The sequence below is a fragment of the Pongo pygmaeus genome, chromosome 1, assembly GCF_028885625.2.
Source record: "Pongo pygmaeus isolate AG05252 chromosome 1, NHGRI_mPonPyg2-v2.0_pri, whole genome shotgun sequence".
Classification (NCBI taxonomy): domain Eukaryota; kingdom Metazoa; phylum Chordata; class Mammalia; order Primates; family Hominidae; genus Pongo; species Pongo pygmaeus.
The window spans coordinates 197171915-197199725 of NC_072373.2; the positions used below are offsets into that span (position 1 = coordinate 197171915).

At 43.0% G+C, this 27811-nt stretch overlaps 1 protein-coding gene across 1 annotated transcript in view; it reads left to right on the forward strand.

Moving 5' to 3' along the window:
- The window catches only part of CSMD2 (CUB and Sushi multiple domains 2), a 664918-nt gene that overhangs the window by 597282 nt on the left and 39825 nt on the right, over positions 1-27811 (forward strand). The window contains exons 49-55 of the mRNA XM_054497047.2: positions 1928-2116; positions 6711-6896; positions 7676-7870; positions 9847-10020; positions 11631-11804; positions 19949-20122; positions 21497-21685. Of these exons, the coding sequence (XP_054353022.1) occupies positions 1928-2116; positions 6711-6896; positions 7676-7870; positions 9847-10020; positions 11631-11804; positions 19949-20122; positions 21497-21685 (1281 nt within the window). The remainder of the gene's footprint in view (positions 1-1927; positions 2117-6710; positions 6897-7675; positions 7871-9846; positions 10021-11630; positions 11805-19948; positions 20123-21496; positions 21686-27811) is intronic.

The window sequence follows — 27811 nt, forward strand, 5'->3', positions numbered from 1 at the left end:
GTGGCTGCAATGACTGAGTGCCCCAATGTCAGTGACCAGCTCTCTCACCTACTAGCTGCGGGATTATTAGGCAAGGTACTTAACCACTTCAGGCCTCAGTGTCCGCATGATGGAAAAGAAACTTTAAGGTGCCTCTTAGGGGTGAACTCAGGCTGAGTTCCTGGCAGCTGCTCACTCAAACAGGAAATACAGCAGTTTGGTAGCATTTCACTATGCTGGTTGCTAAATTAGGAACTGAACATTATTAGGGAGTTACCCTTTCCTTGATGTTCTAACATGTTTGGAGATAATGAGTCAGTTGTAATTACAATACATATGCCATATAGAAAGTGAATTAATTACATGGCGCAACAATTAGTACTTAATAATTCAGATAGAGTAGACGAGTGTAATTTGCACCTGCGTCTGTCACTGTGACTAAGTGTATTTTACAACCGAGATTCTTGTTCCTGAGGGAGGTAACCATGTGGATATGGCACACATAGGACACAGGGGGCAAAGCAGGAGTAGGGAAACAAATCCGGCTTGGAGGGCAGCTATTTAAAACAACAATTTCACCGGCAGAGAGATATGATCACCAAAAAAGAGACCAGGGACCTCACCGGGGGCAGTCGTAAGGGCCCCACACCTGCATCCTGCCTTATCCATCTCTGCCTGGAAGACCCCACCAGGGACTCCTAGGGCAAACAAAGAGAATTATCTGCCTGCTTCTTTGGTCATCCCTCTTTCCTGGCCTCACAGAACTCCTCTTGAGGATCCCTGGCAGGCTTTATGATGTGAGTCCTTTCAGGCTGGGATTTTTTGTTTTGTTTTTTTGTTTGCTTGGTTTTTGAGACAGAGTCTCACTCTGTCACCCACGCTGGAGTGCAGTGGCATGAGCTCATCTCCCTGCAGCCTCCAGCTCCTGGGTTCAAGTGATTCTCCTGCCTTAGCCTCCCGAGTAGCTGGGACTACAGGCAAACACCATCACACCTGGCCAATTTTTATATTGTTAGTAGAGACGAGGTTTCACCATTTTGGCCAGGTTGGTCTTGAACTCCTGGCCTCAAGGGATCCACCAGCCTCGGCCTCACAAAGTGCTGGGATTACTGGCGTGAGCCACTGCACCCGGCCCAGGCTGGGGCTTTGGTCTGTTTTCTTCATTGTTGTATTTCAAGCACTTAGAACAATATCTGGAAGATAATAGATACTTGATATCTATTTGTTGAATAAATGAATGAGATAAGTTGAAGCCATATGTGGAGGGGAAATGAGCACCGTAGGGAAATGTCTGTCCCGGGTTGCCACAGGTCCGTCTCAGCGCATTCCCCCACACAGCAAGAAGAAAGACAATGACCATTTATTGAGCATAGAACAGCGAGTGCCCCATGCTGTGCTGGGGGTTTCATGTACACAATCTATATATACAGTTTAAATTGCCCAAAAATCTGTGAGGTGGGTATTACCAGTCCCAATTTACAGGTGAGGAAATTGGAGCCGAAGTGGTTTGCCCCAAGTTACAGAAACTGGTCAGATCAGAAACGGGACTAAAGCCCAGGCCTGACTAAGGTCAAAGTCCACACCCCTGCAGTCACAGCTTTCTGGAACCAACCCCATTGGGTTCTACTTTCTAAGTCTGTTTGGGAGCTGAAGGGGTTTGAGAGCCTGAACTTAGCCATACAATCAGATCTGGCTTTGGACCACAAAAGGGACCCAGTGCTTCATGAAGCTAGTCTTTTTTTTTAATTTTCTGTTGTTTTGTTTTGGCTTTACCAACCTGACTGGGTGTTTTTCAATATCCACCATTCAGACTTTCCTCAATAGCAGAGGCTGTGGCAGTGACAAAGACAAGGGGATGGGGGGAGATGAAAGGGAAACGGGCCTGCATGAAAGACCATGTCTGTGTTCCTGCTGGTGCCGGTTCCCTGAACTTCATCTTGTTGTTCAGCCCCTTATTGCAGCCTGCCCAGGGCTCCACTCCATGGCTTCATCCTAGGCCAGACCAGCACTCAGCCTGGGGGCTCCATCCACTTTGGCTGCAACGCTGGCTACCGCCTGGTGGGACACAGCATGGCCATCTGTACCCGGCACCCCCAGGGCTACCACCTGTGGAGCGAAGCCATCCCTCTCTGTCAAGGTGAGAAGCAGGTGGAAAGGGGGTCACAAGGTAGCTTGGATCCAACTCACATCTTGGGTTTGTCCCAGGACTAGTCACTTCCAAATGTGGGTTTCCTCTTTGATAATTATTTCATTCTTTCCACAAGCATTTACAAGATCTGTAGTGCGTAGCAATCTCAGTGTTTTGAGATCCATGGGGGAAATGGGTATGTGAGCACATCAATGCAAAGTGGCAGAGGAAGGAAGTGTTGTGTCCGGACCATAATCAGTGTTGTGGGAGCCCAGAGGTGAGAAAGGATCTGCTTCCTCCTGGCCAGCTGGGGAGGGCTCCCAGCAGAGGGGATGCTTGGTTTTGGGCTCATAGAGCAAGTGGGTTGATCAAACACTTGAAATGTGTCAGTCAGTTTGCATGTATTACCTTTTATGATTTATGATTTTGATTTATGATAGTTTTTTCCCTTAAAGTAATATACATTCAAACTAAAAATCTGAAGAAGAAAAAAAAACGGTAGATAATGCAAAAGAAAAAAAGTGAAAATGAACGATAAGCCTGAGATCACCACTGTTAACATTTCAGCACATTTCCTTTAGTTTTTTATGTATTGATTGTAAAAATAGGATCATCCGTGTACAAAGCTCTTATAGATTTTGTTTCCCATAATGCTGTGCAACCAATGAAAATCATGGTGAGGAAGTATATTTAACTATATACTATTTTTTGAGACAGAGTCTCGCTCTGTCGCCCAGGCTGGAGTCCAGTGGCATGATCTCAGCTCACTGCAACCTCTGCCTCCTGGGTTCAAGCAATTCTCCTGTCTCAGCCTCCCGAGTAGCTGGGATTACAGGCACCTGTCACCACGCCTGGCTAATTTTTGTATTTTTAGTAGAGACGGGGTTTCAACATATTGGTCAGGCTGGTCTCAAACTCCTGACCTCAGGTGATCTGCCCGCCTCGGTCTCCCAGAGTGCTGTCTCAGGGGTGAGCCACCGCGCCTGGCCTCTATTGTTAATATTATACTTCCTCACCATGATTTTCAATAGTTGCACAGCATTATGAGAAAACTGTCATTCATTTAAGTATCATTCTCTTGCTGGTCATTTGGATTTCTATATTCTTTGTGACTATAAACTTATAATTCCATCTTTATGAATATTACATATTTCCTTAAAGCAAATTCCCAGAAATTAGATTCTCACATCATAACGTATGCAATTGACAGCTGTCGATACTGATTGCCCCCCAGAAAGTTTGTCCTCATGTATAGCAGCATGTGAGAGCTGTCTTTTCTCCCACAGTCTCAACGTTATGCACTGCATTTAAAAAAAGAAGAAAACATTGCCAACTACATAGACGAAAACAGGAAATCACATTGCTATTTGATTTTTCCTTTGGTTCCCAGTAGTGGTGAAGTACTTTTTAATGACATCTCTCATCTCTAATCCTCACAACCTTCTCGCCTGTGCCTGTGCTTTCTCAAAGAACAAAAACAATGTGCTATTAATAATCTACTCTACCCCTAAGCAAAGGTCACAGTGAACTGGCTGTCCACAAATGGCAAATGGCATTTGGCTTTGGTCTCTGCGTCTCTAACTGCATTAACAAGGACAAGTCTTTTTTCCGGAGCACCAGTTGGAACCTACTAAGCCTCTCATATCTGTTACCTTACATCACCACCCAAAATTAAGCCTCCCCCAGGCTTCAGTTGACCCATCCCCATACTACTGTGCATGTCTTCTCCCCACTCCACCCCTTGCCTCCAACTGGTGCCCTTCCTCTGAGCCTCCCACTGCGTTCTCTGGAATCCTAGTTCCATGGCCAGCAAGCGTACACCCTCAGTCTCTACCCAGCTGGCTGTCTTCACTTCCTCCCTCCGTGGAGACCGTGGCTGTCCTCTGAGAGCAAGTATGCTGTGGCCCTTTCAAGTGGAGTGTTAATCCTCCCCTCCATCCACCTCCTACTTCCCACAGAATTCTGGGCCAGGAAGGGCCTGGCATTCTTCCACTTCTCTACTGCTGTTTCCAAACCATGACTTTTCCACTCTTCCTTTAGAGATTCTATGCCTCCTAATGCCTTCTGTCTCCTTCCCCAGCCCATTCTCTCACTCTGTGTCTCTCTCCCTCAGAGATCTCATTCCACCACAAGCCTCAAATATTTTGTGATTTTATCCCCTCCCCCTCTTACCCACAGGAAGTGTCCCTCTTACCCCTGGGTTTGGGGGACTGCATTTTGGCATGGAGATCATGAGACACAGGCTTTTAGTATCTCAGGCTGGAGTATTATCATCTGTCCCCTTAGTTATCTACAAGAGCAAGGCCAGACCAGGGCCCGTGAGAAGTGGCTGCCGTCCACATCCTTCACTGCCCTCCCTGGATTGACTGTCCATGCAAGACACCAGTGGAGATCCAAGTATTTCTTCCCAAAGGATTCAAGGAAGCTGGGCAGGTAGTTGATCTAATATGACAGCTTAGCTAACCTAGTTCCACTGAAGGAGCTCATAGCCTTTCTGATGAGTCATTAAGAGTCTCATGTTTAAACACTCTCTTATTTCTCATTCCTTCTATGTTCCTGATCCTCCTCTTCTGGAGAGTCCCACACCTAGATCCTTCTTCCATCTTGGTATTCCAACTTCTCTCCCTCTGAACAGTCTACCCTCCTCCATTCATAATGGAGCCCCAGCCTGATGCCTCTTATTGGTTCTGGAAATTCTTATAGCATCAAGCGTCTTGTTAGGCAATCTCAATGGGACTCTGCCCAAGCTTATTCTGGCTCTGAGCGAAAAAGTTCTGAGCTCTAGACTAGTAGCCAGAGGAGATAGTGGATGGAGGCAGTAGTGGGTACTTTGACGGATTAATCTTTCCATCTGTAATACCCCCTAAGCTATCAAAGGGCAAGGATGATTTATAAGTATTACTTTCTTTCAAAGACCAAAGAGTCCATTCTTGTCTAAGTAATTCCTATTCCTCCTATAAACATAATGTCGACCCTACTCCTCATAAAATAATAATCCTGGCCATGTTGCTGCAAACATTTCTCTCCTGAGTTGTCCCTTTGAGATTCCTTTTCTTTGTATTCTTGAGTTAGTTCTGTCATTTTTCATATCTCATATCTTGTCCTTTCCTGGTTTTCACCCTCTTTTTCATGGAGGTATATCCTTAAGTAAATTCCTCAGAAAGGGTTCATGAGAGGTACATTTTCTGAGACTTTACATGTCTGAAAGTGTCTATCTTTTTGCCCTCACACATGCTTGGTCAGTTGACTGGGTAAAATTCTAGTTTATAAATCATTTTCTTCAGAGGTTTAAAGCTTTGTTCCATTATCTTTGAACACTCACTGCTGATGGGAAGTCTTATGCCGGTTTGACTCTCGTTCCTTCACAGTTATATCAATTTTTTTTCCTCTTTCTAGTAATTTGGAGGAATGCCTGTGTGTCTCTGGACTTCTTAGAACAAAATTCCATGATGGTGAATCTAAGAGTGATTCTCTTCACATTCCTTTGACTCCCTTTCCATCTGAAGACTTGTGTCTCTCTTCAGCTCTGAGAAATTTTCATCTATGATAATTCCATCCCATCCACTTTTTGTGTTCTCTCTTTTTGGAGCTCTGAACAGTTGGATGCTGGACCTTCTGTATTGAGGATTGATCTTCTGTGTTTTCAGTCCTTTTCTCTCATTTTTGGTCTCTTTTTTTTCTATATTCTGAGAAATTTACTTTTCATCTCTAATCCTTTAATGCTTATTTCGGCAATCATATTTTTCATTTCAAAGAGTTTGTCCTTGTTTTTTTTTTTTTTTTTCTTCAGAGCACACTGATTTTATTTTATGAGTACTGTATGTCACCTTGACTTTCTCAAGATACTACTGATCAGAAGTTTAAAGATTATATATCTTCTGTTTTCTAAATTAGCTCTGTTTCCTAAGGAGACATTTCTTTTAAACTTTAGCTTGGTTTGTCTTGTTCACACTGCTGATTTTCTTCACATGTATAATGATGCTTGATCGTATTTTAAAAGTAAGGGCCAGGTTGATTTTTCCAGGTATGAGATGTGGATTACCTTTGTTGTTTTTATATACAGATATCTTGGTCCACAAAGTCTCTCCTATCAACGAGAGGTTGAGTTGAGTATGTGGCAGACCTGAGTAGGCAATGGGGCAGCCTTTAGGCCAAGAGACCATAAATCCTAGAATTGAAAGAGCTTTCCTCTGGGATGCCAACTCCCACCATAGCAGCCCTAATTCACCCTAAGAGAGTTCCCCTTCAGTGGAAAAGAAAATTCTCTCTTTTGTTTGGAGAGTAGATACTTGAATGTGTCTACACTGTGTTTGTGGGAACAGATGGCGGAGAACTGGTTTCACCCTGAGGCTCCCTCCCACATATTTTGAGCTACAGCTTCTTTGCACTTCTATCTTTATTCCTTCTTCCAAACTTAAAAAAAAAAAAGAAAAAAAAAACTCTTCTGCTGATGATCCTCCCATTTTCTTTTTATTATAAGACTTTACCCTTTTATTAGTTTTTACTAATAAAAGGAACTTGGGAGGGGAGAAAGGATAAAAATAGTTTCTCAGAATACCATCTTAAACCAGAAATGCTCGTGACATTGTTTTCCTTTTGCTAGCTCTTTCCTGTGGGCTTCCTAAGGCCCCCAAGAATGGAATGGTGTTTGGCAAGGAGTACACAGTGGGAACCAAGGCCATGTACAGCTGCAGTGAAGGCTACCACCTCCAGGCAGGCACTGAGGCCACTGCAGAGTGTCTGGACACAGGCTTATGGAGCAACCACAATGTCCCCCCACAGTGTGTCCGTGAGTCCTTGGGCAGTGGAGGCGGGTGTAAGGAAGGGCTAGGTACGCAGCTGGAAAGATTCCTACAAGGAGCGAGCTAAAAGCGCAGAAATGAGGGGAAAAAAAAAAAAAAAAACATGGACATGGTGGTTGGGGGATTTCAGAAGAGGAGGCAGGTGCTGAAACTGCTCTCAGCATTGATGACCATTGTGCCCTAAGATGTTTCCACAAACCACTGTGGAACTTAGGAATGGCCTGGTCTACTCCCTTTTAGATGGAAAACCTGTCAGAAAGTTTGCATGAATGTCCCTTGATTCCAAAGCTCTAAAAACAACAACTTTTAGGCCAGATCACAAAATGGCAACTTCCTCGGCTATGTCCCATCCAAAGACAGAGGTTTTGTTTTGTTTTGTTTTTTGGCCTACATGATGCTTTATAACAAATTTTGAATTACTTCACAATCTTTCAAAATCAAGAAATTTTACATTAAAATCCAGATTTCTGTCTTCTCTTGAAAAATGAAAATCTAATCAAATGCAACTCGAACATTCAATAATCAGCCTTGACTGAATACTATTTCCCTTTTTTAATTTTTAATTTTTTGGCAGAACTGTACTCCCCAGTTTGCCACATCCCCCACCCAACCCACCCGTTCATTTACCAAACCTGCCTGAGAACTGAAGATTCCTGGATTCTTCGTTATTGCATTAAGGTCTCCAAGTCCCTAGATCTGGGTTCTTACAAGGTCTTCCACAATTAGTCAAGTAATTAATCCTCCTCTCTGTTCCTCATTTCCCCAGCTGTGACCTGTCCTGATGTCAGTAGCATCAGCGTGGAGCATGGCCGATGGAGGCTTATCTTTGAGACACAGTATCAGTTCCAGGCCCAGCTGATGCTCATCTGTGACCCTGGCTACTACTATACTGGCCAAAGGGTCATCCGCTGTCAGGCCAATGGCAAATGGAGCCTCGGGGACTCTACACCCACCTGCCAAAGTAAGCCCAGGAAGGGAGAGTGGGCAAGTTTGGCAGAGTCCCTCCCACCTAAGCTGTCTCACGCATGGAGTGAACTGGGGTGGGGGAAAAAGGGGTATCACCAGGGATTGCAGTGCATTGCTTTTTAGACTCTCATCTAGTACAGCTGGAAATGCCTACTCCTTTACTCCTTTAAGGAAGTATTTCTTAGCATCTTCACATCTTATCAAAAGCTGCCTTTGTCCAGATGAGCATGCACTAATTCATTTCTTTAATATTCATTAGGCTGTTACTATATGTCAGACACTGTAGAGGTATGAAGATAAAAGATTTTGGTTCCTGCCTACAAGGACTTTACAGTCTACTGGAGAGGCAGACACATAAAGAAGTAATGATAATGTGGCATGATAAGACCTGAAATGGGAGCGTATATAGGAGGAATGAGGGTAGCACAGGGGACGGGTCACCTAAACCTGCCTGCCTTCTCCATTGTCAGTTGTTTTTCTTTGGTTCTTTAATACACTTTCAAAGGTCAGAATCTCTGGGAAGACACTCTGAGACAGAGGCTTTTTAGGGGGTGCTCTTGAGAATACCACCTACAGAAGGGAAAGGAGGGAAGAAAGCAGGACCGGGCAGAAGGAGAATTGAGCTCTGATGCAGTATCCATGAAAGCCTTAGCTCACCCCCCAGGGAGCTCTGGATGGTCCTTCAGAATTGTCACAAGTTGGAGCAAGGCAACTGTTATACTGCCACACTGACCAGCCACTGGATACAGGCTAGCCTAGGAAAGGGACATGACCTTCCTAGGTGGGAGGACTCCTCAACCACAGCAATCTGAAAAGGGCCGCCAGCCAAGGGTCGTTTGCCAGCAGCTGGGGAAATAAGTCCCTCAGTCCTAAAAGGGGCTCTGAGTGGCTCATCGCAGCATGCACTACGATAGGGATGTGCTCATAATATTTATGTGACCGATGCAGATGTCATAGAGGAAGCAACTGATTGTAAAGACGTAGAAGGAAGTGGTCAGTGAGAAGTGGGAGTTTGAGACTGGGAAGGAGGAGGAATGGTGTCTTCCAATGCCTGTGATCCAGGTTGGGCATAGATCCTAGCATTTGAGAGGCTGAAGTGGGTGGATCACTTGAGGTCAGGAGTTCGAGACCAGCCTGGCTGACATGGCGAAACCCTGTCTCTACTAAAAAAAAAAAAAAAAATTAGCCAGCATGGTGGTGCCCACCTGTAATCCTAGCTACTTGGGAGGCTGAGGCAAAAGAATTGTTTGAACCTAGAAGGCAGAGGTTGCAGGGAGCCAAGACTGTGCCACTGCACTCCAGCCTGGATGACAGTGCAAGACTCCGTCTCAAAAAAAAAAAAAAAAAAAGCCAATGTCCGTGATTCAAGACACTGTTGTCTTTGCACACTGTGGTGCAGACCGCACAGTGGGATGTAACCACATATGTGGCAGAGTAGTCCCAAGCGTTTGGCAGCCTCACTACAATGCAGCCACTCATATTTCAGTGCAGCCTTGGCGATTAGGCCTCACCTCATACATCAGCCAGAGGCTCTCAGCAGTGCTCTGTTGACAAAGAGTGTGAGGCTGCTGGTGGGCTCAGGAAAGAAGGGCAAGGAAATTGATTAGCAGTGTCTGCCCAGGGCACTAAGGAGCATACCACAGAATCGCCATCTCTTCCTAACCACAGTGCACATCTCAGCCACCTGAGGAGGATTAAAAAAATACACAGGCCAGGGCCCTATTTGCAAAGCTGGTGAGTCAGGCACCTGCAGTGGAGCCGGGCATTTTAAACAACCTTCAGGGGCTTCTGGAGACACTTCCAGTTGAGGTGCCACATCACACAAGTCAGCATCACAACCCATATTCTGGTCAGGAATTCCAGCAGAGTAAGGTTAAACAGGTCTTATTTTTGTCACAGTTCTTGCTAAGCAGAAGCAGCCATGTCCCTCCTCTTGGGGCTGGCTTACTGAGCATCTTGTGATCGTTTTAGTCATCTCCTGTGGAGAGCTCCCGATTCCCCCCAGTGGCCACCGCATCGGAACACTGTCTGTCTACGGGGCAACAGCCATCTTCTCCTGCAATTCCGGATACACACTGGTGGGCTCCAGGGTGCGTGAGTGCATGGCCAATGGGCTTTGGAGTGGCTCTGAAGTCCGCTGCCTTGGTAAGTGACCTCTCCAGGCCTATCCTGCCCAGTTTTTCTCCTTGAGATAGACTAGATCTTTCCAAAGCTGAGATCCAGTCTTTGAACAGTATCATTTCACCTATTGACATAAAATGCTTATTCCAAACACCAACTATTGGCCATCAGGCATGACTAAAACCCTGGAACAGCTTCTCCTGGGCCACCCAAAAGAAGGAGAAGAACCTCAGATCTAAAGAGACAAGCTTTTGAGGGGTTCTCATTCTGGTTAGAAAGACAATCCCTTCCTATTGGCCTTTGTATAATGAGTGAAGCCCCAGTCTCCATTTTTGGCAAATTTGCAGACACATTCCTGTAACACACCTAAAATACCTTTTATATTATCTATTAGCAAATTTTACACACAACATATAGATCTATACATATATACTAAGCAAATTACAGAAACATAAAACAACCTGGCTTCCAAAGGACAAAGTTATCATTTCCTCCATGGCTAATCCACTCCCTGGTTCTATGGTTCTGTCTCCTCTCCCGCCTTTCTTGGACCCCTGGAGTCTAAAAGAGGGCCCCAGCCACATAAACCTAATAGGATAGATTGGATGGTCTATCCTGGGGTGAACAGTGCTGTCTTGCCACTGTCTCAGGTCCATTAAGGACACAGTCACAGGTTATTTCCACAGAGAGCCAAAGGAAGCTGGTGGAAATGCCAGGAATATACTCTACCCAAATCCCATATAATAAAAAGAATTCACCTAGGTGCTACTCAAGGAGAAGGAAAGAAAGATGAATTTAGCCAAACCATCTGTTTTTACATAGTTGTTTCAACACAGCCAGGTTTTGACTGCCTTAATGTAGACAATGGTGCCCTCCATGCAGCAGATGCTCGGTGAAAAACAAGATGCCTGGGCTAGGCATGGTGGCTCACACCTGTAATCCCAGCACTTTGGGAAGCAAAGGCGGGTGGATCATTTGAGGCCAGGAGTTCGAGACCAGCCTGGCCAACATGGCGAAACCCATCTCTACTAAAAATACAAAAATTAGCTGGGTATGGTGGTGCATGCCTGTAGTCCCAGCTACTTGGGAGGCTAAGGCAGGAGAATCCCTTGAACCTAGGAGGTGGACATTGCAGTGAGCCAAGATCGTGCCACTGCAGTCCAGCCTGGCAGACAGAGCAAGATCTTGTCTCAAAAAAAAAAAAAAAAAAAAAAAAAGGTGCTCCTGAGTTTGGGTTTTTGGGGGCGTTTTTTGTTTGTTTTTTTATAGAAGGCTTTTTTGTATCTGGTTGGTAAGAAAAAGGGGAGGATGATCCTGGGGGCAGTGAGGTAACAGTGATCATTTTGCACACATCTGTGTAGAGACACAGAAACTGAAACTCAGAAGTAAGTGGCCATTTGGGGTACAACCTTGGGATTTGGGGTGCCAAGTCCTCAACACTATTTTTGTCATGTTGAGGGTTCCTGAAGTCACTCCTAGGTTGGTACTCTCAGGGAGAGGTGGGAAAAGTAATGAGTTGTGGGATAGTTGGTCCTTTTCCCCACCATCCCTGTCTGTCACCACTCAGACCAAGCTCCACTCCATTTTCTATAAGCTCCTCTTTGATGTACTCTCTTCCCCATCCCTCACCAAAGCTGGACACTGTGGGACTCCTGAGCCCATTGTCAATGGCCACATCAATGGGGAGAACTACAGCTACCGGGGCAGTGTGGTGTACCAATGCAACGCTGGCTTCCGCCTGATCGGCATGTCTGTGCGCATCTGCCAGCAGGATCATCACTGGTCGGGCAAGACCCCTTTCTGTGTGCGTAAGTATGTCATCCCCTCTCCCTAGTCACGGGGCCCAGATTCAACATGGACTTTCTCCCTCTCTCTTAATTAGATTAGCCAGAGGTTTGTTTTATATATATATATGTATATATATGATTGCTAATTTTTTTTCAAAACTGAAAGCATTGTTGATCTAATGTTTTCAGTTCTCTGCATCATTAATCACTGTTTTCACCTTTATTATTTCCTTCCTTGTGATTTCTTTTGGTTTACATTTTTGTTCATTTTCTAGTTTTTGAGTGGGAATTTAATTCATTTATTTTCATTCTTTCATTTCTATTGAGTTTTATTGCTATAAGTGCTTAAGACTATGAAATTTCCACTGATCACTGCTTTAATTGTATCCTATAGAGTCTAATAATAAATGTTTATTATTTATTAGAAATTCTATAATTTTGGTATTGATTTCCCCTTTTACATAGAAAATTTTTAATAGAAGGATTTGTTTCTAGGTGGAAGGCCCTTTTTTTCATTATGTTATTCATTTCTAATTTTATTGCATTGTATGTAATATTTCTACTTCATGGAATTGACTGAAGCTTTCTTTGTGACCTAATAGTTGGTTAGTTGTTATGAATGTCCCATGTGCACTTGAGAAGAAAAGATATTAGGATGTCATGTTTTATTTATATATTCATGAGATATACCTGATTGATTATGTTGTCTATGTCCTTTACATTCTTACTTTTCACCCACTCAATCTTTTTTATTCTGAGACATGTATTTAAAGTTTTCTATTATTAGTGTGTTTCTATTTTTCCTTGCACTTCCTGTAGTTCCTGTTCTATAAAGATGGTTGCTGTGTTATTTGGTGCATAGATATTCATAACTAGTAACTCCATTGCACATTGTGGTTTTTAGCCTTTAAAGATTACTTTTTTGTCACTTTTAACATTTTTTAGCTAGAATTGTACTTTGCTTGATATTAGGCTTACAACCCCTGCTTTAATTCTTTTGCCGGATGCACCTTTGACCATTTTATTTTAGGCTTCTGATTCTCTTAGGTGTGATTCTTGTATGCAGTATAAATTGCCTTATGAGCTAACTTAACCATCTTTTTCTTTTAGTTGGTTAGTTAAACTCATTCACATATATTAATATGACTGATATGTTCGGTCTTAATTTTGCTGTCTCCCATTTCCCCCACTTCTCCACCCATGGTAACCACCATTCTACTCTCTGTTTCTACGTATTTGACTTTTGGAATTATAATATTAGTTTAATTGTATTTTTCTTATAGGTTATTTGGTTGTTTTTTTGAGGTTCCTGATTATTTTTCCCTTTATCCTAAAGTCTAATATTTTTACTAGGACATGCTTCAGAGTTAATTATTCCAAGACAATTTCCCTAGGTATTCTGTGGGTCTTTGAATATATAGATTCAGGTCTTTCTTTATTTCCAAAGACTTTTCTTGGATTATGGTTTTAAACACTGGTATTGCTTTGTTTCCAACTGTTTTTTTTTTCTTCTTCATCAGCTCTGATTATGTGTATGTTGAATCTTCTTTGCCTATCTTCTCTCTCAGCCTCTCTCTCATTATTTTCACCTCTTTATCTCATTTTAATTCCCTTGGTTTTTTGCCTGACTTTCTTCAGTAACTCTTATTAAATTATCATTTGAGAATATTCTTTCTTGGGCCTCTTATAATTTAGTCTTCATTTCTCAGATGGTTTTGTCTTTTTCTTTTATCTCTTTAAAGCATACAATCAGTTATCTTTTATATTCTTCCACCTTTTGTCCATTTGTGCTGTTCAGTTTTTTATTTTCTGATTTTCATGGTGGTTTTTAAAGTATCTCCAGATGCTTATTTGAGAATATTTAGTTCAGTTTAGAATGCTGCTACATTTTTCTTATGCTTCACATGTTTTGTTTTTGGTGAGGAGGTTTTCATCAGATGAAATGCTTGAATTCTTTTCTATTTTTTTCTTAAAGTAGCTTCGTATACATTTAGGTTGATGTCTTCTATTCATTTTATGGCTTTAGTGTAGTTTCGTAGTACCCTTTTCTGTCAGTGTTACAAAGTCTTTCTCTCTGATCGTTTTTACTTCTTTATCTCATTTTGATTCTCTTGGATGTTTGCCTTTGTTTTGTTTATTTATTTTTTTTAATATAAAGCTTTGTGTGTGGTAAGGAAGAGGTTGTGTGTCCATCATTTTTGTTTGTTTGCGTGTTTTTCTTTTGTCTTGCAGAACCTCAAGTTATCCCATCATTGCTTCTTATTCCCTTTATCACTCAGAGGATGTCACTTTCTTTTCTTCCAGAAGCAATGAGGGAGAATCACACACACTTTTATGTCCCTTTTCTGTGATTGTACATTGACATACAAAGATTTGTTTTCAATATATTCATATATGAGATGGATTTTCTCCTTCTGGCAGTGATTTTAGATCAGTGTTAAGCACTTCACCTGCTCCTCTCTTCTCTTTCTCATACAGTCTTGCTCTCCACAAAAGCTTGCAACAGAACCATGAGAAGTAACTCTGCCTGGGCTTAGTGTATATTTCTCTTCTTACATGTAATTTAAAGTTTGTAGCACTCTCTGGCTTCTAGTTAGGCTGCAGGCCTGGTTTTCTATTATTTATTCTTCCGGTTAATCTGCATTTTTTTGATTTAGGCAAGCACTGTTATGCTTAGCTGCCTGGAAGTAATTTGGATAATTCTTCACTTTTTAAATTTCCCTAAAGTGAGCCTTAATGTAAAGTGCAAGTTTTCCTTCTTAATTTTTGTAAGGCAGGTTTTTTATTTTAATTCTTCTTCTTTTGGCTTTTTATATATGGGATAGGGCCATAAAATAATGAGAACTTCTCAAAAAACAATGCATGAAATTAGTCTTAATAACTTCTTAAGATTTACAGAAAGCAAGACCCAAGCCGGATATGGTAGCTTGTGCTTGTAGTCCCAGCTATTCAGGAGGCTGAGGTCAGAGGATCAGTTGAGCCTGGGGATTTGAAACAAGCCTGGGCAACATAGTGAGACCCCATCTCAAAAATAATAAAAAATAAAGATCCATCTATATTCAGTTACTCTTTCAGATGTGTCTAAATAAAACATGTTTAGTTTCACCCAGAAGAACATGCAGATGCCCTCAGGAAATTGGTGCACGATGTATACAAAGAGATTTAGGTATTAAATGATAGAGACTGTCGGGGTCTGGATGGAGAATGTCTGCCTGGCCTAAAGACATTGAACGTTAGACTGGACCACATTCAAAGGCAGTGAGTGAAGTAGTTAGGCACTCAGGTGTGGATGGACCCAGATTGCCTGGGTTTACATCTCAGCTCTACCACCAGATCTGCTGTGGCTATGTAACTCTAGGTAGGTCGATTTACCTCATTAGGTCTCAGTCTTGTCACCTGTAAAAAGCAGGCACCTCAAAGACTACTGGGAGCATTAAATAAATTAATACACATAAGATAGTTAGACCGGTGTCTGATCCAGATGTTCAGCAGCAGTTGCTGCTGCTGCTGTGTGATGATGATGATGATGATGATGATGATGATGATGATGATGATGGTAGTGGTGGTAGTAATGCTGCCACCATCACATTACAGAATCCAGGATCTCTTACACTAAGGCCCATTCTCTCTTGGAGCACAGAGGTTTGGGAATTATCTGGAGGAAGAAAGCAAGAATAAAAGAACAAATATTTGTAAGTGTTTACTCTGTGCTAGGCACTGTGTTAGCTGCCAGTACATACAAAGTCAAGGTTTCCAATGTCAACCAGACTCTCAAAATTTTCCAGCTGTCCTCTTCATTTCCTCAGTCAGTTCCCTTGCCCTTTCTCCACGCAGCTGTTTTATAATTCTGCCTCCTTTCTAAAGACTTATATTCCATCGCCCCTACCTACATTCTCAGCAAATAACTAAGTTGAACAGTTAAGATGGCTTGGAATCAGAGAAGCTGGGTTCAAAATTCAGATGAGACATTTAGAAACTGTGACCCTTGAACAAACCTCTTGAATCCTCTGAAATTCTGTTTTCTGTGGGTATAATGGTGGTGCCTACCTCATAGGGTTGTGAGGATTAAATGAGACAATGACTGCAAGCCCTAACAATTGTTAGCTAATCATATAATATCACTTTCTATTCTGCAGAGATGATAGAAGCCATCAGACAATAGCTTCTCCTACTTTCAGCTTCCCCACCCACACATCTACTCTGTGTACATCCATCCTTGCCCCTTCTCTCCCACCTCAGTAGAAGAATCTCTCTCCCAGCCCATGTCTAATCCCTCCACCAGTCTCTGGATCTCCTTCCCTCCTGCCTCCTTAGTGAGCTTAGTCTATTCTTAATCCTCTCCTATCTTACCATGGACCTTCCCTTTCTGTTTCCCTCAGCTTCTAAGACCATATTCAATAAAGATTCCCTTAGCATCTGTTATGCTAACACCTGTTGATCCTAACACCTGTGTTAGGTGTTGAGGATCAACATGAATTGAATGTGTCATACATCATCTCTGCCCTTAGGAACCTAGGTCTAGTTGTCCTGAAATGTGCTCAAAAGTCTATTAAGTGCTCCAGCCTCATCAGGACCTCTACTTTCCTCCTAACGATGCCTTATTCTTCTGCCCATGGCAGCCTGTATTAGTTCAGAGTCCTCCAGAGAAACAGAACCAATAGGAGGTGTATAGAGAGAGAGAGTACAATTTATTTTAAGGAACTGGCTCACACAATTGTGGAGACTGGCAAGTCCAAAATCACCAGCATAGGCTGGCAGGCTGGAGACCCAGGAAATAATCACAGCTCAAGTCTGAAGGCAGGCTGCTAGCTGAATTCCCTCTTCTTCCAGGGATAGCAGGCTGCCTTTTCTCTTGAGGCCTTCAACTGATTGGATGAGTCCCACCCACATTATGGAGGGCCTCATAATCTATTTCACTCAAAGCCTCCTGATTGAAATGTTATCTCATCTAAAACATACCTTCACAGAAACATCTAGAACAATGTGGACTAATGTTTGGCCATATGTCTAGGTATCACAGCCTAACCAAGCTGACACGTGAAATTAACCATCACATGGCCATGCTGCTTGAGAGAGTTGCCTACACTAATTGCCTCCACCTCTCCCCTCTCATTAGCAGCAAAGGCCACTTCTCTGCTCTAGCCAGAAAGAACTTCCATCCCAGTCAACAGGACCTCTGGTCCTAGGCCATGTTCTAGAATGCTCAGAGCCTCTTCTACCCAAGAGCTGCAGAGCAGGAATCTGAGAAGTGCCAGCCAAAGCTTCCAAGCAGCCAGAAAGCCTGGGACCTAAAGAGAGCATGAAGAACTTATATGGGGGCACCAGAGATGACACCTGGTCACAGCAGCTTCTTCTCCTGCTGATCCTGGTCCAGGGCCTGTGGCTTGGGAATATGTGGGAAGCAGTGAGTAAGAGCCTGAACCAGGCAGGGGACACTTGCAAGTCACCAATGGTCCTACTGATGAATCCGATGAACACCTTTTCATCTTTATCTTATTTGATCTATCAGGGATATCTGACAATTCTTGAGGCTCTTGGCTCTGTGACGACTACCCCCTCCTGTAGAGCTTTTTGCTTTACTTCTTTTTTGATCACTCCTCAGTTTCCTTTAGGTTTTTTCTTTTTTAACATCTGCCCTTCAAAAAGTGGTATTCCCAAAGGTTTTAATCCTCAACACTCTTCTGTCTCTTTATATGAGTGATTTCTACCTTCAGGGAAGGGGCATCATGACCTTTTGCAAATCTGGTGAAAGTAATGGACCCTCTCCCGAGCTGGCTGCAAGCACCCAGTGCCTTGCATATAATTTCAGGGGTTTACAGATGCTGCGATGCTTATCCCTGCTCTCCCACCACCTTCTTGACCTGGCAAAGCCCTACTCACCCTTGAGACCTAGATCAGACCTCATGCCACTCCCTGTGGGACCCTCTTTGACCCACTCTCTCCCCAAAGGAGGGTAGAAGCCATGGTCCTCTGCACTGGGCTCTATCTCAGAACCAGCCCACTGGGTTTAACAGCCGCTTCCCTGCCTGCCCGCCTACAAGTCTGTGAAATGAGCTTCCTGAGGTCAGAGAACATTTCGTGTTCTTCTTTGTATATTCCACTCCATAGCAGAGTACCTAGCTCATAAAAGGCACTCAGTAGACATTTGATTATAAATAATTATGTGAATTGAATCTATTTTCAAAGCAACCCTGTGAAATGCATATCAAAATTCTTACTTTGCAGCTATAGAAACCAAGGCTCAAAGTGAATTATCCTTAGACCCAAAGTCAGGAAGGGGCAGAGCTGAGCCAAAATCCTGGTCTGCTGGCCTTCATAGCTCATTCTCATCTCACCATGCCAGGCTACTTTGAACCCCTGTGGTCCACTGACAGCATGTCCTCTGCTCTTCCTGGCTCCCTCCACTGGAGTCAGGGTTTCTTCTACTGAGATTTGCAAAAGAGAACTAGCCCAGAAAATACCAGATCTGGCCACAGCAAAGACTGAGTACTTCCTCATCTTACACCCCCATCCCCATTATCACCATTTGGGTCTTAGGTGGGATCCTCATGGATTTAAGTATTGGGCAAAGAGAACATCCCTTATGGTTCCTAATCTTCCCACAAATTAAAACCCAGAACAAAGCGAGAGGCCTGGCAAAAGCATCAGGTGGGAGTTCAACCCCATGAGACCAGGATGCCAGGCCGGGACGAAATAGAACTAAGGACTAAGGATCAAAGAAGAAGCCTAGGCATCCATCCATTCATGCACTTACTCATTTGCTGATTCACTCAGCAAATATTTATCACACTCCTGCTGAATGTCAGGCACTGGTACATACACCAAGGATGCAGCAGTAAGCAAAACCAAGTCCCTGACCTCAAGGAGCTTGCATTCAGCTGAAGGGTGATAAGCAATAAACAAATACAGAATTGCTGTGGTGTGTTGGTTGCTGACAGTGCTATGGAGAGAGGTTGAGCAGAGCAAGGGACCTGGCAGTACTGGCAATGCTGGCCCGCTAGGGACTAAGGGAAGGCCTCACTGACATTGTTAATTTGAGGAGAGACCTGAGAAGAAGAGGGCAGGAGTTAAGGGATATCTGCAGGAACAATGTCCTAGGTAGAGAAAAAAGCAAGTGCAAAGGCCCTGGGGCAGGAACTTGCTTTGTATATTCATGAAACCTCCAAGAGGCCAGTGCAGCCAAATGGAGTGAGCTATACCACTGGGAAGAAGGGGGAATCAGAGGGATGCAGGGATAAGCATGGTGACCTGCAAATACCACATCCCTTTTCTCTTCCCTGCTCATTTCTGAACAAAATAGTAAAACAGACTGGTAGGTGGAGGCCCAAATATTACCTCGCTTACTAATAAAGGCTAAGTTGGAAAATGGAGCTTAATGTGAGAGTCAGAAGGAGGCTGCTACATGAACCCAGGATGAGATGGATTCACCCACCCACAGAGGCAACACTGCAGTAGGGCATGCAGCCCTGCAGTGTTGGGGATAGCCTGCCTCCTCAACAGCTGAGAGCAGCCGAGAACATTGCTCCCTGCAGACAACTAGGTCCCTAGAAGAAGAAGGGATGCTGAGCCAAACATGCCAGCTCATTATTCCCAAGTCGCACAGATCAAAGTGCACTAACTGAACTCCCTTGCCATGGAAGGAATAGGAGGTAGTGGGTTCTCTCCAAACAGCAGCTCTGCTTCTCCAGTTTACCCGGGCCGTTTATCTAGCAGGGTGACTGAACTCTGCACCAGTCTTGGTTAGTATTCACTCTGGTTCTACAAGGTTGGCTCAGGGATGAGGATGGGCCTAAACCAGCTGACAGTTGGCCATCAGTATACCCAGCAATTAAGAATGGATCTGGGGAGCCGAGGGCATCAGAGGCAAGGAAAATAAGATAGGACTGACCGCTCAGACCACAGAGAACCACAGTCCAGGCCTAACACTCTATGGGAAGTCATAGAATGATTGATCTCAAGTTGTCCAAGCTACAGACATATCTTCAAGGAAGACAGAAGATTCCCCTGACAATTTCAGTTTATAAAAGTTTTACAGCAAAAGAGATTGAAGTTAGACTTAGGGCTGAACTTCACTGATGGCATAAGAGATGCCAGGTGAGAGGTGGATAAATTTTGAGGGGTGTGGAATAGTAGGAGGGCTTACCTATCTTCTGTTTTGATTACAGCAATTACCTGTGGACACCCAGGCAACCCTGTCAACGGCCTCACTCAGGGCAACCAGTTTAACCTCAACGATGTGGTCAAGTTTGTTTGCAACCCCGGGTACATGGCTGAGGGGGCTGCTAGGTCCCAATGCCTGGCCAGCGGGCAATGGAGTGACATGCTGCCCACCTGCAGAAGTGAGTCACCCTTTCTCTCCCACTGCAGTCCCCACCATTTCTGCCATATGTGGTTCTGTAGCTCAGAAAAAGAAGCCAGTGAATTCATTCTGGCATCATTCTGACCCAGATAGGGAAGATGGAGCAGAGAAGGGTCATAAATGAGGACTTTCTCAACCCTTAGATAGAGCCACATAAAATTTCATCATCATGGGTTATATAAGGAAAGCAAAACTTAGTTTTATCTTTCAAGTCTTCTTCTTTACCTTTCATTGAACAAATAATGTATCATTGTCTTATAAAGCCCCATTATTTTTTAACAGAGGTTTATTTTTCTCACATAAACAATAAATCTAGAAGTAATATTATTTCTACAGCTGCTCCACGAGATCAGGAGCAATATCTTGGTCTTTCCTTGTGGTTGCAAAATGGCTGCTGCAGCTTCTTTGGAACCACACTTAAGAGATCCCCATTCTTGATGAAAAAGCAGAAGGTTAAAAAGCAGAGAGCCTAAGAGTTGAGATAAAGGGGGTGAGGGCTGGGGGAAAATACACAGAGAGGGAGCCAAAGACTCAAAAGGCAGAGAGAATACACAATGTCCTGGCTCCATTTGGAGTATTTAAGAAATAGCTTCTAATGCTTTTAGAGGCTTTTGACAGCAGTGAAGCCTCAGAGAGTCTCATCAAAAGTAAAAATCCTTAAAGGCTTATCAAAGATTTTTAAAAAATACCTTCCTGCCCACTTCATATGATGAGTTTGAGACTCAGGTAAGATAATGGATTTGAAGATGTTTGGAAAGAAAAGTATAGTCATGGGTTATGAATAATATTGTCATTATTCTAAAATCTTATCCTGATTTTGAGTTAAGCTGCTTTGGAAACACTTTTAAGATTTTAAAGTCAAATATATCCCCCAGGATATTAATCTGTCCCTGAAATACTTATAAAAGTGATTAAAACCATTTATAAAAGAACCCAGCCCTGTTCAAGTCAGTTCAAATGCATCAGTTTTACAATTGACAAGCTTTGCTGTGAGAGGCACATTGTTCTAGGATCAGACACATGGAGACTAGACATTCATGCCCTCAAGGGACTCGTGTGTTCAAACAAGTCACAGCATAGGCTGGTAAAGTCAGCAATAGCAATTTGTGCAAGGGAGTACCAGAAAGGGAGTAATCAATCTGGGAAAAGGTGGGAAGGGTTCTCTAAGGAGGTGATGTCTAGCTGGACATGGAAGGATGACTCTTCTGACCAGGTAACCAAGGTGAGGGGAGAAGTCCAGCAACCTCGGGACCAGCTAACCCTCCAGACAGGGTCTGCTTCATTGCCTAGTTTTGCTCGGAAGATTTTACTATACTGGGAATCCATGCCTGTTTGGACTTCTGTTCAATTGCAGTCATCAACTGTACAGATCCTGGACACCAAGAAAATAGTGTTCGTCAGGTCCACGCCAGCGGCCTGCACAGGTTCAGCTTCGGCACCACTGTGTCTTACCGGTGCAACCACGGCTTCTACCTCCTGGGCACCCCAGTGCTCAGCTGCCAGGGAGATGGCACATGGGACCGTCCCCGCCCCCAGTGTCTCTGTAAGTAGATGTCACCTGCTCAAAATGATTGATGGGGTGGCCCATGTCAAAAAAGAGTCCTCCCCTCTGTGCGTATGTGTGTGTGTGTGTCCGCACATGTATGTGTTGCCTTATGGTGACAGTCACTCTGGCCACTCCTGGGATTTCAGATTCCTTCTTGAGCCCCTGTTGGGTGACTTGCCATACCAATTTTTGTGTTCTCACTTTCCTAGCTAGAGACATGGTCCCTTTCCTCTCTAGTTACCACCCTCTTCAGCTTACAGAGTTCCCTTTTTTCAGAACTGGCTGCCTCGCGGGACATCATCTGCCAACTTTACCCTTTCCTTGCCCTTCCAGAAAGACAGCACATGAACCCCTTCCGTTTAAAGGGCTGAAGCAGAGAGGCCACAGACTCTGGAGGCAGACCAACTTGGACTGGAATTCTGGCTTTGCTACTGAACAAGTAGTGTGGTTTGGGAAAAATTCACTAACCTCTCAGAGCCTCAGTTTCTTCATCTATAAAAATGATGCCAGTACCTATTCCATAGGGTTATTAGAGGATTAAAGAAAAAAATCTATTAAAAGTGCCAGCATAATGTCTGGTACATAGTAGCTACTCAATAAACAATGATCACATTAATTATTGTTAGGAAGAGATATGGGGACAACAGGTTTTTTAAAAGGGGTTGGGGAGGTGCTCAAAATCCTGATGTATTAGTCTGTTCTCCCACTGCTATAAAGAACTGCCCAAGACTGGGTAATTTATAAAGGAAAGAGGTTTAATTGACTCACAGTTTCACAGGGCTGGGAGGCCTCAGGAAACTTACAATCATGGTGGAAGGAGAAGCAAACATGTCCTTCTTCACATGGTGGCAGGGGAGAGAAGAATGAGCAAAGTTGGGGAAAAGCCCCTTATAAAACCATCAGATCTTATGAAAACTCACTCACTATCGTGAGAACAGCATGAAGATAACTGCCCCCATGATTCAATTACCTCCCACTGGGTCTCTCTCACAGCACGTGGAGATTATGGGAACTACAATTCAAGATGTGGTTTGGGTGGGGAAACAGCCAAACCATATCACCTGACATCTGGTCCCTGGCCTTACACATCCTTATGAGAAGAGCAACCCCTTGGTTTCCTTCTCTCTCCTCTGTTTCCTAAAGGTGAATCCACATAGATTTCTCTCTCCCCCATCTTCCAAGAAGCAAAGGTGAAGATGCACTCAAGAGGGAGTAATAGATATGCAGTTAAGGCCATGCAGCAGTCCACCTACCTTTGGCAGATTATATACATTTTGTAAGCCCTCCAGTCTGAACAACTGCATTTTTTTATGCCCTCGTGGCTGTAGGTCCAACAGGAGCCTGGTATAGCTGCTCACTGCTTGTATTTTCCTTGCTTGAGAACTCTGGACTGGCCATCCAATCCCATTTATGACCAGCAAATTGTTTGGGGTCAGAAATGGACACCACCTGTGTACAGTGGTGCCAGCTGAGAGTCAGAGCCCCTAGTGGACTCAAATTGTTTTTTCTTCTAGTAAAATGCAGCTTTTATCATAAGAAATGATAAATGACCCTATCTATATTAACTTTTTGTCCTGATGCTTGTTTTCTCTAAAGTTAATTCAGTCACATATTCAGGCTCCTCTTCTAATTCTGGTTCTCTTGCTGCTCTAATTCTAGTTCTCTTGATGCTGCTTCAGTGGAGGAGTGAGATCCTCCAATGAAGTCTTGAACCCATCAAAGTCATGCATGAGGGTTAGAATCAGCTTACTCCAAACTCCTGTTAATGTTGCTGTTGATATAACTAACAGGTATATATATTAATATAGAGGCATACATTGGCGATATTGCAAGTCCAGTCCCAGACTACTGCAATAAAGCAAATATCGCAATAAAATAAGTCACACAATTTTTTTAGTATTCCAGTATAGTCTAAGTGTGCAGTAGTATCATGTCAAAAAATATGCATACCTTAATTAAAAATACTTTATTGCTAAAAAATACTAACAATCATCTGAGCCCTTAGCAAGTCATACTCTTTGCTGGTGGAGACTTTGCCTCGATGTTGATGACTGCAAACCGATCGGGGTGGTGAAGGCTGGTGTGGCTGTGACAATTTCTTGAAATAAGACAACAGTGAAGTCTGCCACATGGATTGACTCTTCCTTTCATGAAAGGTTTCTCTAGTGTATGCCGCTGTTTGATAGCATTTTACCTACACAGTATAATGCCTTTCAAAATTGCAGTCAGTCTTCTCAAATCCTGCTGCCACTTTATCAACTAACTTCATGTGAAGTTCTAAATCCTTTGTTGCTGTTTCAACAATGTTCACAGCATTTTCACCAAAAGTAGTTTCCTGATTCTTCTCAGGAAATCACTTTCTTTGCTCATCCACAAGAAGCAGCTTCTCATCTGTTTGAGATTGATCATGAGATTTCAGTAATTCAGTCACACACCTTCAGGCTCCACTTCTCATTCTAGTTCTCTTGCTACTTTTACCACATCTGCAGTGACCTCCTCCACTGAAGTCTTGAACCCCTCCAAGTCATGTGTGAGGGGTGGAATCAGCTTTTTCCAAACTCCTGTTAATGTTGATATTTGGACCTCCGCCCATGAATCACAAATCTTCTTAATGGCATCTAGAATGGTTAATCCTTTCCAGAAGGTTTTCAATATACTCTGCCCAGATCCATCAGAGGAATACACTATCTGTGGAAGTTATAGCCTTATGAAATGTGTTTCTTACATAATAAGACTTGAAAGTCAAAATTATTTCTTGATCCATGGGCTGCAGAGTGGATGTTGTGTTAGCAGGCATGAAAACAACATTCAATTCCTGTACATCTCCAGTTCTGATGTACAGGAGCTCTCCATCATTTAGCACTTGGCTGACCAGGTGCATTGTCAATGAGCAGTATTATTTTGAAAGGAATCTCTTTTTTCTGAGCAGTAGGTCTCAACAGTGGACTTAAAATGTTCAATAAGCCATGCTATAAACAGATGTGCTGTCATCCAGGCTTTGTTGTTCCATTTATAGAGCACAAGCAGAGTAGATTTAGAATAATTCTTAAGGGCCCTAGGATTTTCAGAATGGTAAATGAGCATTGGCTCCCACTTAAAATCACCAGCTGCATTCATCCCTAACAAGAGAGTCATTCAGTCTTTTGAAATTTTGAAGCCAGGCATTGACTTCTCTCTAGCTATGAAAGTCCTAGATGGCATCTTCTTCAAATAGAAGGGTGTCAGTGGCTCATGCATGTAATCCCAGCACTTTGGGAGGCCGAGGTGGGCGGATCACGAGGTCAGGAAATTCAGACCATCCTGGCCAACATGGTGAAACCCCGTCTCTACTAAAACACAAAAAAAATTAGCCAGGCGTGGTGGTGCGCACCTGTAGTCCCAGCTACTCGGGAGGCTGAGGCAGGGGAATTGCTTGAACCTGGGAGGCGGAAGAGGTTGCAGTGAGCCGAGATGGTGCCACTGTACTCCAGCCTGGTGACAGAGCAAGACTCTGTCTCAAAAAAAAAAAGGCTGTTTTTTCTACCTTTAAAATATGTTGTTTAGTGTAGCCACCTTCATCAATTAGCTTAGCTAGATCTTCTGGATAACTTGCTATAGCTTCCACATCAGCACTTGCTGCTTCACTTTGTACTTTTATGTTATAGAAATGGCCTCTTTCCTTAAACCTCATAAGCCAACCTCTGCTTGCTTTGTACTTTTCTTCTGCAGCTTCCTCAACTCTCTCAGCCTTCATAGAATTGAAGAGGGTTAGGGCCTTGCTTTGGATTAGGCTTTGGCTTAAGGGAATGTTGTGGCTGGTTTGATCTTCTGTCCAGATCTACCTACCTTCTATGGTAGGTGGACGCCAAGGACGATGCTAAACATCCTACAATGCACAGGATAGCCACCTACAATAAAGACTTACTAAAACTTTCTCCATATCAGCAATAAGGCTGTTTTCATTTTCTTATTCATGTGTTCATGGAAGCAGCCCTTCTGATTTCCTGCAGGAACTTTTCCTTGCATTCACAATTTTGCTAATTGTTTGGCTCAAGAGGCTTAGCTTTAGGGCTGTCTCAGCTTTCAACATGCCTTCCTCACTAAGCTTTTAATCATTCCTAACTTTTGATTTAAAGTGAGAGACGCAACTCTTCATTTCACTTGAACACTTAGAGGACATCATAGGGCTATTAATTGGCCTAATTTCAATATTGGTGGGTCTCAGGGAATAGGGGCACTCAAGGAGAGGGAGATAGACAAAGAATGGCCAGTTGGTGTAGCAGTCAGAACACACACAACATTTATCAATTAAGTTCTCCATTTTACTTGTGCATGGTTCATGGCACCCCAAAACAATTACAATAGTGACATCAAAGATCACTGATCACAGATCACCATAACAGATGTAACAATAATGAAAACATTTGAAATATTGTGAGAATTACCAAAATGTGATGCAGAGACATGAAGTGAGCACGTATTATTGGAAAAATGGTGCTGTTAGGCTTGCTCAACACAGGGTTACCAAAAACCTTTCATTTGTAAAAAAACACAACATCTGTAAAGCACACTAAAGAAAGACACAGTAAAACTAGGTGCACCTGTAACTTATAACCAGCTTCTTTCTTTTAGTATTGGCATGATTTTTTTATCATTTTATTTTTAACTGCTCTCTATGTAAAAAGCATGTAATTGTGATTTTTAAACCACATCTGACAATCTTTTCTTTCAAGTGGAGGATTTAATCCATTTGCATTTTTTCTTTCTTTTCTTAGTGAAATATAATTCACACACCATAAAATGCATTCTTTTAATGTATACAATTCAGTGATTTTAGTGTATTCACAAAGTTGTACAAGTATCATCACTGTCTAATTCCAGAACACTTTCATCATTCCCAAGCAGCACTTAAAAGTTACTCCCCATTGCCCACCACCACCCCAGCTTCTGGCAACCTCTAATGTACTTTTCTGTCTCTATGGATTTACCTATTCTGGACATTTCATATAAATGGAATTATATGTGTGTCTTTTGTGTCTGGCTACTTCCACTTAACATAAAATTTTCAAAGTTCATCCATGTTTTAGCATACATCAATACTTTATTCCTTTTGGCCAACTACTATTTCATGGTATGAATATACCACATCTTGTTTATCCATTCAACAACTGATAGATGAACTGGGACTATTATGTTTCCATTTTTTAGCTATTATGAATTATGCTGCTTTGAACATTTGTGTATAAGTTTTTGTGTGAACACATGTTGTCAATTCTCTTGGGCATATACCTTGGAGAGAGATTGCCAAGTCACGTAGGAACTCTATATTTAACTTTTTGAGGAACTGCCAAACTGTTTTCCAAAGTGGTTGCACCATTTTCCATTTCTACCAGCAGCGTATGAGGATTACGATTTCTCCATATTCTTTCCTGTGCTTGTTATTGTTCATCATTTGTATTATAACCATCCTAGTGGATGCGAAGTGCTATCTCATTGTAGTTTACATTTATATTTCTCTAATGATGAATGATGTTAAGCATCTTTTTATGTGTTTACTGTGTAATAAGTCATAGTGACTTAATGCAACAACCATTTTCTTGCTTATGATTGGCAATTCTGGCAGGGTTTAGTGGAGACAGCTCATCTCTGCTCCACATGTTATTGGCTGTTGTGGCTCAGGTGGGCCTAGAAGATCCGAGATGGCCTCACTCACATCTTGGCACTGGCTGTCAGCTGGAGCATTGTGATTGTCCATGGTCCCTCCCCTCATATGAGTTCTTGTCATTCGGTAGTCTCTGCCAAACTTCCTTACATGGTGGCATAGTACTCCAAACAATGAAGGTAGAAGCTGCCAAGCCTCTTAGGATGTAACTTGGCTCAACGTCACTTCCACCATGTTTTGTTTTTCAAAGCAAGTCACAAGGCCACCTGATTCAAGGGGAGGGGAAAGGGGAAACAGACTCCACGTCCTTGATGGGAGGAATTGTTAGTAGCAGCAGTCTTTGCAGATAATCTACCATAAGCAGTTAGAACAATGTTTGACCCATATTAAGACCACACTGAGAAGTGAAGATACCTAAGACCCATTCTTACCATCCCAGTACCTACCAAAATTCATCATCAGGGTCAGCACTGGCCCAACCC